Source organism: Oryx dammah, unplaced genomic scaffold (assembly GCF_014754425.2).
Source record: "Oryx dammah isolate SB20612 unplaced genomic scaffold, SCBI_Odam_1.1 HiC_scaffold_27, whole genome shotgun sequence".
Taxonomy (NCBI): domain Eukaryota; kingdom Metazoa; phylum Chordata; class Mammalia; order Artiodactyla; family Bovidae; genus Oryx; species Oryx dammah.
This window is the reverse complement of record NW_024070211.1, coordinates 134,755,565-134,768,221: the sequence shown is the minus strand read 5'-3', so window position 1 is coordinate 134,768,221 and position 12,657 is coordinate 134,755,565. Positions and strand designations below refer to the sequence as shown.

The window sequence follows — 12,657 nt, the reverse complement described above, 5'->3', positions numbered from 1 at the left end:
TCTCCTTGCAGTCCAAGGGACTTTCAAGAGTCTTCTTCAACACCACAGTTCAAAAGCATCAATTCTTTGGTGCTCAGGTTTCTTTATGGTTCAACTCTCACATCCATACATGACTACTGGAAAAACCATAGCTTTGACTGTACAGATCTTTATTTTATTACTAGTAGTCATGTAAAAATGTGAGACTTGAAGCATAAAGAAGGCTGAGCACTGAAGAATTGATGCTTTCAAATTGAGGTGCTGGAGAAGACTCTTGAGAGTTCCTTGGACTGCAAGGAGGTCAAACCAGTCAATCCTAAAGAAAGTCAACCCTGAATATTCATTGGGAGGATTGATGCTGAAGTTGAAACTCCAGCAATTTGGCCACACTATGTGAAGAGCTGACTCAATGGAAAATACCTCAATGCTGGAAAAGATTGAGGGCAGGAGGAAAAGGAGGCAGCATAAGATGATATGGTTAGATATCATCACTGACTCAATGGCCATGAATTTGAGCAAACTTCTGGAGAGAGTGGAGGACAGAGGAAACTGGTGTGCTGCAGTTCATGGGGTTGCAAAGAGTGGGACACAGCTTAGCAGCTCAACAATAACAAATGTTTATTAGCTTTAGCTGGTGAGGACTGTGGAGTCTAGGGGATCCGACACATGATTCAGGATTATTTGGTGATAAGGCACAGATCCACCTTTGTTTTTACCTAATAGGGTGAAAACTGATTCAGGGACAACTGAAGGCCAGAAATTGCTGGGAAGTTCAGGACTATACTATCAACATGAGTGGAGGGGGACTTCTGGGATAACAGTGAGTCAGTCACTGGGCTTAAAGATGGTTCAACTCCAAGAAATGTAAGAAGGGGGCTCACCCAAAGGTGGGTGGTGACCCTCACTGAAGGAGGGGCCTGTGGTGGAGCTCTTGAATGGGGTAACTGGGGTGGGACAGTCTCAAGGTGACTGAAGTTAAAGAAGGCTGCTGCCCTGTGACAAATTCAGCACAGACCAAAGGCAGTATTCAGGTTTTTTTTTTTTTTTGAAATAGGAACAAGGAGGGAGTTCACCATGCTCAAAGAAAGGAAAGGCCTTCATCATGCAGGAATCCCTGACCTCTCTGGGGACTCAGCCCAAGCCTTGGCTGGAAGACTCCTTCATTCTTCCTCCCAGAGCTCCTCTCCTACACTCCTCTGTGCTGCTTGGGATCAGTCCCCTCATCGCACCCCGCACCCTGCCTCACCAGCCCTGTGCTGCGCCCCTCACACATGCTCCTGGCACTTCTCTCTGAGCCATCCCAGAATTGCTTAATCCATATTTTATTCCTACACCCAGTGTGCAAACCCTTTGCCCTCTGCTCAGTGGGGAGAGAGCCCTCAAAACACTTTCGCCCCTCCTGCAAGACTTCGGGGGCCCACAGTACCAGCAACCCCCACACTGTGACTACCTGAAAGGGAAGCACCTCCTTACTTCTCATTAATAATCTAATCGGGGCCCAAGAAAGGTTCTCCATAAGGAAGATTCCGGGAAGAGTGCCCTGCATCTCGAGACTGGCCTTCTCCTTCTTCCAAATCCTCTCTGAACACTGGGTAGGACTCGGGGCTAGGCCCTTCCGAGATGGTTGGGGTTAAACTTGCCAGGCGCTGCGGGATGTGGGGGTTAGGGGTACCCACACCTGCGCACTCTAAGGAGTTCTGACCGTGGCTGTGGAATACAGTATACGGTCGGGGCCGACAGTCATGATTGGATGACTGTCAGTCTGGGGTGCACAAGAGGCTGGGCCTCAGGGATGCAAAATCACAGCCCTGCGGGGAGGCAGAGAAGCACCGAGGCTGATATCAGAATAAACAAAGCGAGACGAGGCATTGCCAGAGCAGCCCCCATTCGGCTCGCGCGCGTCACCTCTCAGACTACTGCGTGGCGGCGGACAGGCTCCCGGCCCACCTCTGCCCCGCCCAGGCCTAGTTGCCCTCTCGCGGTTAACCCTTGCGGGCCCATTTCCTGGAACGGCTGCCCAGCGCCTCCAGCGCCGAAGGAAGGACGCGGGCCCTCCGCCTCCCCCGGGTCCTGAGTGGGAGCCAGGCGCCGGGAACTGGCCGTGGTGCTGAGCGCGCAGCTCGGTATCGGGCGCGGCTTCCAGACCTGCCAAGACCGCATACCGCGACACTCCCGGCCTCAGCGGTAAGTAGCCAAAGCCCCGAGGATGTAGGCGTGCGTGGAGTGGGGGAAGGGAGTGATTGGGGAATTTTTGTGCGATTTTCGTGCAATGGGCGGGCTGAGTGGAGGAACCAGTGTCTGCACTCTGTCCACTCCCCGGTGCCCAGCGAAGATAATGTGGTGTCCGGGAGAGATGATCAGTCTGAGCGAGGGAAGGGGGAAACCTTCTCGCGGATGGGGTCTTGGGAACGGACGAGTAAGACTGGAGGCCCATCTTCTCTCCACTGGGCAGGCCAGGAATATCCAGACACTCCCTTATAAAAAGTGGACCAGGACCTTCGGTCCCCAAAGGTCCCTTTGTCTCCCCAACATGAGGGTTGAGTGAGCTGGTAATGTTCAAAACAGTGCAGTCTCTGTTTCTGCTTTATCCCCCGTCTCACACCCACCCCAGAACACAGAGACTGTCCCTCCCCACAATGGCCTTCACTCCATCCATATGGAAGGTTTTGGCTTCGACGAGGTAGCCTATTACAGAGATAAACTACTGCTCCATACATACCCTCTCCACCCCAGTGTCCAAGAGGTCCCTGGGTGGGGCTCTCCTCAGAAGCCCCTATGCTTATCACCACTCACCCCTTTGTGTTTCATGTTTGTGATCTCCTGGATATTGGGGGGTGGGGCAGGGGAAATCAGGGTAAATACCAAAACTATTAGCCACGATTTTTGTATTTCCAAACTGTTTCTGTTGCATATGTGTAACTCCAATTTTTTATTTTGCTCCATGAAATACGCAATCATTTTCATGTTCAAAAATGAAAGAAAAGCATAGAATTACCTTACCAAAAAGAAAAGAAAATTCCAGGCAGTTGAGCTAGTTAGTCATAATGTAGAAAAGCAGCAAATGAAATTGCTTCATTTTCCCAGTTTGCAACAAGTTCACATGGATGTGCATGCTCTGTGTAAGATGCTTCGAAGGGAAGCTTTCACATGTGGGAAGTCTCTGCCACCACTTTCTTTCCACTGGACCCTCCTCTGGCTCCTAACTGAGCTCTCTGCCCTTTTGCTTCTACTTTACATTCTTATTCACAACTAGAGTGATCTGCTAAAACTAAAAATTGGTTTTCATGGCTGGCAAATAATGGGAGAGTATCTATCAGGTTCCCTCCTAAAAGGGTGTTTAGCCACAGGATAACAAAGCAGAATGTGCATTTTTAAAACTGAGAACCTGGACACATATGGCCTCTGCCCTCAGGAAATGAGAGTGCCAGCACCTGGGTGTCTAGATAAATCCTACTGTGCTCCTGAGAATTATCAAGAAAGATGACTGCTCAGCCTGACTCCACTTGGGTAGTGGATCCTCTGACCACTTAGGGAGTTCCCACCCATGTCACATATGGATTGCAGATTTCCAAAGAGTCAGGATCCAGTAAAACATCTTAACATGGAAACTGAATGGACTGAACACACACCGAATTTCAGTGAAATAATCTTTATCATGCCTGGTTGAAGTTATTTTTGAGAGTACAGTAAGAAAAAGATTTTTCTAAAACATAAGGAAAGTAACTGCATAATCATAATCAATATCTCCAAAATTTCTTGCCATAGAAATTATACTACCTTCAGTTACAATTTTTCTAAGTTTGCATGAGCTATACTTTTGCTTTTAATCTTCATTTTCATTTTACTTTCCAAAATTTCTTACAAAACAAATTTATTCTTCAATTTTTAGATTTCCCATGAAGGGGAAATTGAATTGGTTCATAGAATGTGTATCACAGTTAAGAGCACAGGTTTAATATCAGACAGTCTTGGGTTCAAATCCTAGCTCTGTTGCCACCTGTGTGAGGGCCAATCCATTGACTTTTCTGGATGTTAAATTCTCCTTTGTTAAAAGGGGTTACAGCAGTATGTCCCTTATAAGCTTATGGGCTAAGCATTCTGCCTGGTTACCACTATGCTGTGTGCCCCAAAACCCATCAGGGCTGGACTACAAAGGTTTGGGAGAAGTAAGAATGGGGTCTGCAGGTACGGGTTGGGAAAGGCTTGGGCACATGCTACCTAATAGGAGGCAGAAAGGCAGCTGACCCACTGTCCAGGGTGCTGCCACAAAGAACTGGGCTATAGCCAGAGCCAAGCCTGGGTTCTGCAACTTTCCCTTGCGTGGTGCCTGCTCCTTCTGCTCTCCTCTGTCAAAAGTCCCAGGTGTTCCTCTACTGGGGAGGAAGCATTGCTAAGGGGTGGGAGTGAGATGGAGGTGGTGATGTTTGCCCCCGTGAGCCTGTGAGGTGCCACCTTTGCCACCTCTTCTCATCCTCTTTGGTTTTAATGTTGCCAGTTGGGCTGGGAGTCAGCCCCTCCACTCACCTCCCAGACCTCATGTCAAAGCATTTCTGAGACTCTCTGGAGGGGGCTGATAAGCCTCTTTGGCAGTGGGTGTGAAAGGCATGCATACTGACAGAGTCACTTACTTGCACACCTGCTCTATTCCTTCCTCACAGATTGTGGACTAAGGGAGAGTGAATCTAGGGGCTCCCTATGGAGAACCAAAGAAATCAGCCCAAACTCTATACTCTCTCCCTGGTCAAACTGCCAGAAGACCAACTGGCAGTCCCTCCCTGCCAAGGACATGTGGAGACAGTGAGACAGATGGAGCCTGAGAGCTGGATACCTGTGAGGTCCAGTAAACCAGGATGGAGGGATTGGCTCTAAGGGAGTGCTCTTCACCCGTGCCTTCTTTTAGTTTTTTTTTTAAGAGTTACATTTTATTCAGTGGAAATTTTTAGGGCTTCAAGCCCAGGAGGCAGCATCTCAAGTAACCGTTAGAGAACTGCTCCAAGGAATCGAGAGTGGGAACCAGGTTATATAGAGGATTTGCAACAAGGGGCAGGTATTATTAGTGTCAAATTATTATTGTTAATTAAAGAAAACCAGATATCCCAAGTTAAGGAATTTAGTGCTTTTCTAGGTATGGGAAGATGCAAGAGTCTGGGCTCGCTGGAATCATTCTTTTGATATGCACCTCAGCTATCTGGGGCCAGTATCCTGTGTTTCCACATCCTGACTTTCCTCAGGGCTCACTGGCTCCTCTTGGAGTGCTGCAGTCGCTGATGACTGTGACATCCTTTGATTACTGACACAGTACTGCCTTCTTTTCATGTGTTCTCATGGGTTTCCAAACTCACCCCGAACTAGACCACTGCTTCTCTCCCCCAAACCAGCTCTTAGCACAGGTCACTTCCTTGCCTTCATTCACCTCTCATCCTCTCCACTTCAGCTTTCCCTCTTTTATGATCCCCCTAATGATGGCAACCCACTCCAGTACTCTTGCCTGGGAAATTCTATGGTTGGAAGAGCCTGGTAGGCTACAGTCCATGGGGTCGCGAAGAGTCGGACACGACCGAGCAACTTCACTTTCACTTTTCACTTTCATGCACTGGAGAAGGAAATGGCAACCCACTCCAGTGTTCTTGCCTGGAGAATCCCAGGGACGGGAGCTTGGTGAGCCACCATCTATGGGGTCGCACAGAGTCGGACACGACTGATGTGACCTAGCAGCAGCAGCAGCAATGGCTTGTATCCAGGCCTCAGTGTTTATCCCACTTATGGCATGTATCCAGGCCTCAGTAATTATCCCCCTAATGGCATGTATTCAGGCCTCAGGTTTCTAGACTGTTTGTCTTTCTTTCTTCAGTTGCTGAATCTTGGTGTTTCTTCCTTTGAAAGATAGTATGGCTTTACTCTCTTTATCGTGCTTATAGTTGCAGCCTCCATCCAGACCTTATCTCCTTACACCTGGCCCATTTTACTGACTCTTGTGAGACCCCTCTGTTCAGAACCTCTCTCATGGTTTAGTCCATCCTCCACTCAGACATCAGATAAATGGTCTCAGACCACCAAATTCATTATGCCATTGCTTCCACCTGCTCCCTCAGAAGACTTCTATAGCTCTTTATTGACTCAGGGTAAGGCCAGACTCCCCAGCTGTGGCAACAATGATCAACTTGTTAACATTCTTACCACCTCCCCACTCTCAAGTCCAGGGAAGACATCAATAAGCGATTCCAGCATTCTTTCCCATTGAACTCAGACTGGGCATCAGAAACTTTCTCTGGATGGCACTCCAGGTAGCAATGTCTGTCAGTTAGGATACGCACAAAAGACAACACCTGCCTGCTCCTCCAGCACATGGCCAGTGTATGGCCAGTCTGTCCATTCCTGGTCTCATGCTTGTCTCCTCTCTTTTGCTTTCTGCCACATTGCTGTCTCTCTTCTTCTGCTCAAGCTCTGTGCGCACCATGAAATGCTTGGTTGTGCCTTGCTTGCCTGCTGGGTATATCAGTCCTGAAGGGCACACATGTGTTTTCCCCTTCCACTGATGACCCACGGCACCCAGCCCTGGAAGCAGATTTCCTTTCAGCTTTGCTGCTTACATGAAGGAAGCAACTTACTTATTGACTTCTCTGCTTCATTCACTCAGAAGGGCCACGATACTCCCCCTAAGGATATGGTGCTATTGGTAGCGTGTAGGGCCTGGATATGGGAGGCTAACTTGCCCAGACAAGCTTTGAAAGGCTTCTTGAGTGAGTCACAAGATCACAGTACAGGAACACCAGACCCTGTTTGCTCTCATTTTGGCTCTAACTCTGTGCCTTTAAGCATGTGACTTAACTTCTCTGAGTATCAGTTATCTTCAAAGGCTGGAGCAGTAAGTGTGGGGGTGGGATCGTTCCTATCTCCCCCTCCCCTTGCCTCCGCAGAGGATCCAAGCTCAGATGTCAGAGCTCAGCTCCCATGCCTGTGTGAGTGGGGCCGCGGGTGGGGTATGGGTTTTCTAGAATCACAAGCCTCCATCCTAGATATTGAGTGTCTCCTGCTTTCCCCCATAGCAGTGGGAGACACTGCAGAATGGAGCTGAAGAGAGGAAAGACCTTCATCAAATCTAGCCTGCAGATTGACCATGAGAAACCTCCAGACCCAGCAGCGACTGCCCTGACCACAGAGGATGCAATCTCACTGGGAGGACAGCAGCTTCCCCCCAGTGAGAGGGGCCCCCAGGTTAGTCCCAGCGCCCAAGGATACAACAGATGCCTCGATCGGGAAGCCCAGCCAGACGCCAATGGAGGGCCTGCAGCTCTCTGTGGGGCCCCCTTCAAACTGGTTCGGAAGAGCAAGAATCACGACAGTGTGCCCAGGGCTGACAGGGCAGCCACAGCTACAGAGGGCAGTGCAAGTTCCCCAAGGACCCCCAGCAGCCAGCGCATGATCGACTACCGCCACTTTGTGCCCCAGATGCCCTTCGTACCAGCTGTGGCCAAGAGCATCCCAAGGAAGAGGATTTCCCTGAAACGACCCAAGAAGTGCTTTCGTAACCTATTCCACATCCGCAGAAACAAGACTGAGAATTTGCCCTCAAGGGCAACCAAGGGGCAGGGCTTGTCTTCTCCCAAGGGCCCATCAGAGACTGGAGGGCAGCGAGGCATAGCCTTCCTCCCCTTGGGCGAGGAACTGGGACTGGATGGCCGGTGCCAGGACCTGTCTGACAGTGAGTTCCTGCCCGACTCTTCCTTTGACCTCTGCAGGGCCCTGTGTGAGGACGTGGCGTCACTGAAGAGCTTTGACTCACTCACAGGCTGTGGGGAGATCTTTGCAGATGAGAGCTCAGTGCCATCCCTGGAGCTGAACGAGGGCCTGGCGAGCCCTGCCCAGAGATCACAGGCTTCTGACAGCAAGGCTTCCAGGGGCCCCTTCCAAGGCAGCATAGAGCAGCTGGCATCGCCTGCCCAGAACGAGATGTCTGACTTTGCCAAGTTCTGGGACCATGTGAATCACTCAGTGAGGCAACAGCAGCATGCCCGGCTAGGCCCGTGGCTGGGAGGCCCCCAGGCATCAGACACAGACCAGCCCAGGCCAGATGCAGCTAGGCTGGCTGAGCTCCCCCTGTGCCCATGCAGGGATCCCCACAGCAGCTCCAAAGCCAGCTCCACAGACACAGGGACCCCCAAAAGTGAGCGGCCGGAGTCTGTGTCCACGAGCGACGAGGGCTACTATGACGCCTTCTCACCAGGCCTCGAGGAGGACAAGAAGGAGGCCCCGAGCCCAGGCACAGCCACAGCCACCTTCCCCCGGGACAGCTACAGTGGAGACGCCCTCTATGAGCTGTTCTATGACCCTGCTGAGGGCCCTGGGCGTCCGAGCCTGGATGACGACTTGCGTGGGTCCGAGAGTCTATCGGGGCCTGCACCGGGAGCTCCGTTGTCCATGTGCAGCTTCCATGTCGGTGCAGAGGAGAACCTGGCTCCTGTTCCAGGCCCAGACCTGCTCAGCCAGAGCTTCTTGCAGAGCTCTTGGAAGGGCAAAGAGTGCCTGCTGAAGCTCTGTGACACCGAGCTTGCCATCACCATGGGCATTATCAACTGGCTTCGCCGGGGCCCGGAGCTCCATGCCTTGCCTGCCTCCGCTCTCAGAGAGCCGGCAACTCCCTCAGGAAGACTGGTGGAGAAACCAGGAGCTGGCTCTGAGAAGATGGGCCTAGGTCCAGTGAAACTGGATGGCAGGGGGACCCAGGCTTTAGATGCAGGTAGAATCTCTATGAGCTCTGTACCCAGCAGGAAGGAGCTGTGGGCATGTTCAGGTCCCAAGGGCCTGCTTGCTGGAGTGAGCAAGGCCCTAGCCGGGGCCAAGCAGGAGACCAAGTCTTCATCCTGTGACCCCTGTCTGGAGTGTGTGCCGGTCTCTGGGGAACGAGGGACACAAGGCCACCCTGAAGGCTCATTCTCCTCTGTAGCATCTGCAGCCGCCATGGCAACCAACACATCCAGGAAGAACAAGGTCCCACACCCATCTGTCTGGCCTGGTTCCCAGGAGCCCAGGCTGCCTAGGAACCTTGGGTGTTTCCAAGGTCCCTGGAGGCCAGGTCCTGGGGGAAGCACCATGGATTCAAAACTCACCCTGACAGGCTGTGTGGCCCAGGTGGAAGCCCTACAGATCAACCCAGACTGCCAGTCCCCTGCTTCTCAGCCCCCAAGACAAAACACAGGTAGTGGGCTCTGCGGGAAGCCTCAGGCCAGGGACCCTGACATTCTGCAACAGCAACAGCCTAATGGCTTCCCTAACCTGGCTGCCATCTGTGGCCTGCCCTCCCTGGCCAACCCACTCCACATCCCACAGGACCAGAGATGCCCAGGCAGCATTCTGGACCTGAGTCAGCTCAGGGAGGAGCCTGCCATGCTGAATGTCCAGGCCCGTGTCTCTGTGGAGGACCGGCCCCTGCAGCCCAACTCAAGGGCTGTGGAGCAGGCTGCACAGAGGGGCCAGCTGGACTTGTAGTGTGCCTCTGCCTGGGATCACTTGCCAGAAATTCTGGTCCTCACTTCCAACAGCTAGTGAGAGGGGGGCCCCCTTCTGCAAGTGCCCAGAAAACCACTGCAGCTTTTTGGATCACAAGGGATTCTCTGCAACCAGTAGGAAGTAGGGGCTACCAGGACAGCATGACCAGGCCCCAGCTTTGGAACAGTTTTGCATCCTTGGGATCACATTCAGGAGAGTCTAAGACCCAGATCTCCATCCTTTGTTCCTGATGTGAAGACTGGAGGACTGTGCTGGGGGGAAGGGAGTGTCAGTATTCAGACAGGCGGAGTGGGGCATTTTAACACAGAGGCATCCGTGCCTAAACCCAACAGCTCTGTCAGAAGAGGTCCTGGGAAGCCCAGGGCCAAGGACAACTGCAAAGCTGCCAGCACTCTCAAAATGTTCCTCACACACTCACACAAATGAACAGTCTAAACCCAGGTGTCTAAACATACCCTTGGCCACTTACCATACAGTATGTTGGAGAGAGGAACTCGGGCTTGAAACTTTCGGGGATGGAAACAGTACATATTGTAAAGGGCACATATTGTGTTGATAAGTCTGCACAAGAATTGAGAGTAATAAATGTGAGTGAGGAATCTGAGACTTGGGTAGAAGCTTGAGACTAGGGGTTAGCTCAGTAGTGTCTAGTCACCCCACCTCCAGAATGAGCAGCCATAACCTATGGCTGAAGGGCTGAAGGGCCCTGAAGGGCTAAGGGAATCAGAAGCAGGACCAGCCATCTTAGCAAGAGCCTTGAACCAGCAGATGCCATGCATTCTTGTGCAACCTTGCCAGGGCTGGCCAGACCCTGGAGACCCTGAACAATAGGTGTTCCCTGTCACAAAACATTCCATACGAACAATGGTTTCCCCCCATTTGTGCACTCTAACAGATCTGTGGGTGGCAAGACACTCTTGGGGAAGAAGCTGTCTGATTCTCCACACTGCCATTTTCACCCTCTGTGCTGCCAGCATCCTAGCTGCCTCTTGCAGGAAGGCTCATTTTTGAATGAAGCTGTATCCCCTAACCCCTCAAAAAAATCACAACATGCAGAGCACCAAACATTCAGAATCACAAAAGGAAAGGTGGCTTGTATCTCAGGAAGGGCAGGTGTCTGTCTGGCCAGCCTCAGGGCAGCAGACCAACAGCAAGCTCCTTGACAGGGTCCTCTGATGAGATCCTGCCTCAGGTGCCCTGTTTTGTTGAGTTGCCAGGCCGGGAGAGGGGGGTGCTACAGGCAGCTATAGAGCTGTTTCTTGAAGAGGTGCCATGGGCCCAGTGATGAGGGAGGGATTCCAGACAGAGAGATGCCATCTGACCACAGGCTGGGGCCACTCCTGATTGTCCTAGGCGTTGTTTTCAGGCTGGAACATGCTCCGCGGCTCTCATTAATAATTCCCTGGGGCCTGCTATGGGCGGATGAGGGCAGCAAATGGGAGGCTCAAAGGGCATGACAAGTCTCCTGACCAGGCCCATTGAGACAGGACACACGGAAGGCCAGGGCCCGCCTTCCTGGGAAGCCGCACTTGACCCTTCCTCCTAGGACTGTCACAAGTGACAGTTTTTGGGGCCTTGACACGAGTAGGTGATGCTTGTCAGCTGCTTTCCTGGTTTCTGACATGGAAACGTAGACCATGGTATGGATGTGACTTGCCCACATCATCCTCAGCCAGCAAGTGGGGCCTAGTTCTTGGCAGCCCCCACTGTGAACACCCTTCTCAAGGCCTCCACTCCTCCCTTCTTTCAGGGTACAGATGTCTGGGGCCTCTGGGTGCCAGGAGTACACCTCCCTGTTACTTTGTACTGCACCTGAGCAGAGCGAGTACCCAGTAAATACTGCTGCAAGAATGAAATACCAAAAAGTTGTGCATGGTTTTCTGATTTCTTGCTGCCTGTGGGCCTGGGGTCTAGAGAGCAACAGAGTTGGGTTTAACTTGGTTGAACTTCTGATGAAGACTTCCTTGATATGACACAGTGACTCATGGAGATGTAGAAGAACCAGCCCAGCCCAGAAGTACTGGGAAGGGTATGAACCAAGGTGGTTCCAGGACTCAGAGGCCATGGCAAAGAGGATGTACAATGACCCAACAGCAGGGAAGCAGATATAAAGACCTGGGTCATGCCTGCCTGCCCAGTGGCTCACAATCTGTGGAGGATCTTAAGCAGTGCTGGCACCACAGAGATTATCCTTCAGCAATCTGAGTAGCAGACCCAGCAGTGGTCTATGAGACATCTTGCTGGGAGAATGAAGGAGGCCATGTGGTCTTCCTCTCGTGTTCTGTAAGTCAAGGTTCCCTCAGCCCATCTCCCTTTCTGTTCCCCACTCTTCAGGCTGCCTTTCCCAGAGAGAGGGATCCAGGCAGTGCCAGTCTGACTGGACTCCACAGGTCTCAAGCGTGTCCTTGAGGTGACCCACTGCTAGGAAGTGGGGAACTTTGGGAGCCAGCTCCTGGGACAGGTGTCAAACCCAGTGATGTGTGCAGAACAGTTCCGTGTGGGGCATTCTCAGAACTCTGGTCAATTTCCAGTCCTTCTATTCACACATGGCTGTAGAAGTTACAGAAAGTTTTTCCCATGTAAAGTAAAATCCTGAGAAGAAAGTCCAGCTGTCCCCAGCTCATAGCTGTCCCAGGGTCACACAGTGGTGGGGAGCTGGGACTCACCCCAGTGCCTGCGCACTGTGCTTTTGCCCTTCCAACCTTCTGAGGTTAAGTTCAAAAATGGGAGGTGCTGGAAGGGATCCAGGTAGCCTCGCAGCTGAGCCTGACAGTAGGGTGGCTGGGTGGACCAGGAGGGCAGGGAAGTGAGCAGAAGGTGCTAGAATGGAAAAGGGGGTGAAGGCCAGCACAGGTTGGGGAAGACTCTGCAAACTACATTGGGGGTACTTCTTACATTTCCTGGCTCTTCATTTTATTTATTTGTTTACTTGCTTATTTATATGAAGTGAGGACTGATACACCGAATACAGAACAATGAAAACTAAGTTTCTTCTAATTCCTCTCTTACCCCTGTTGTTTTGATTCAAAATTCCATTCACTACAAGCAATCCAAACAATGCCAAGTGCAGAGCCTTAGCTTCCCTGTCCTTGAAATTGGATGTGTCCTCAGACCCTTTCTGTGCCCATGACATAAATACACATGACTTGCACCTTTTTTTTTTTTCATTGC

General features: G+C 51.6%; 1 protein-coding gene across 1 annotated transcript; it reads left to right on the top strand.

The window, feature by feature from the left end:
• Positions 1-7,044: 7,044 nt before the first annotated feature.
• On the top strand, positions 7,045-12,464 carry AMER3 (APC membrane recruitment protein 3). Its single transcript, XM_040227877.1, has one exon. The coding sequence runs from the start codon at positions 7,045-7,047 to the stop codon at positions 9,463-9,465; it is 2,421 nt and encodes an 806-aa protein (XP_040083811.1). The 3' UTR covers positions 9,466-12,464.
• The last annotated feature ends 193 nt before the right edge of the window (positions 12,465-12,657 follow it).

Bases quoted from the DNA above. Each gene is read 5' to 3' on its own strand.
- AMER3 (XM_040227877.1), top strand. From the start codon at position 7,045: ATGGAGCTGAAGAGAGGAAAGACCTTCATCAAATCTAGCCTGCAGATT.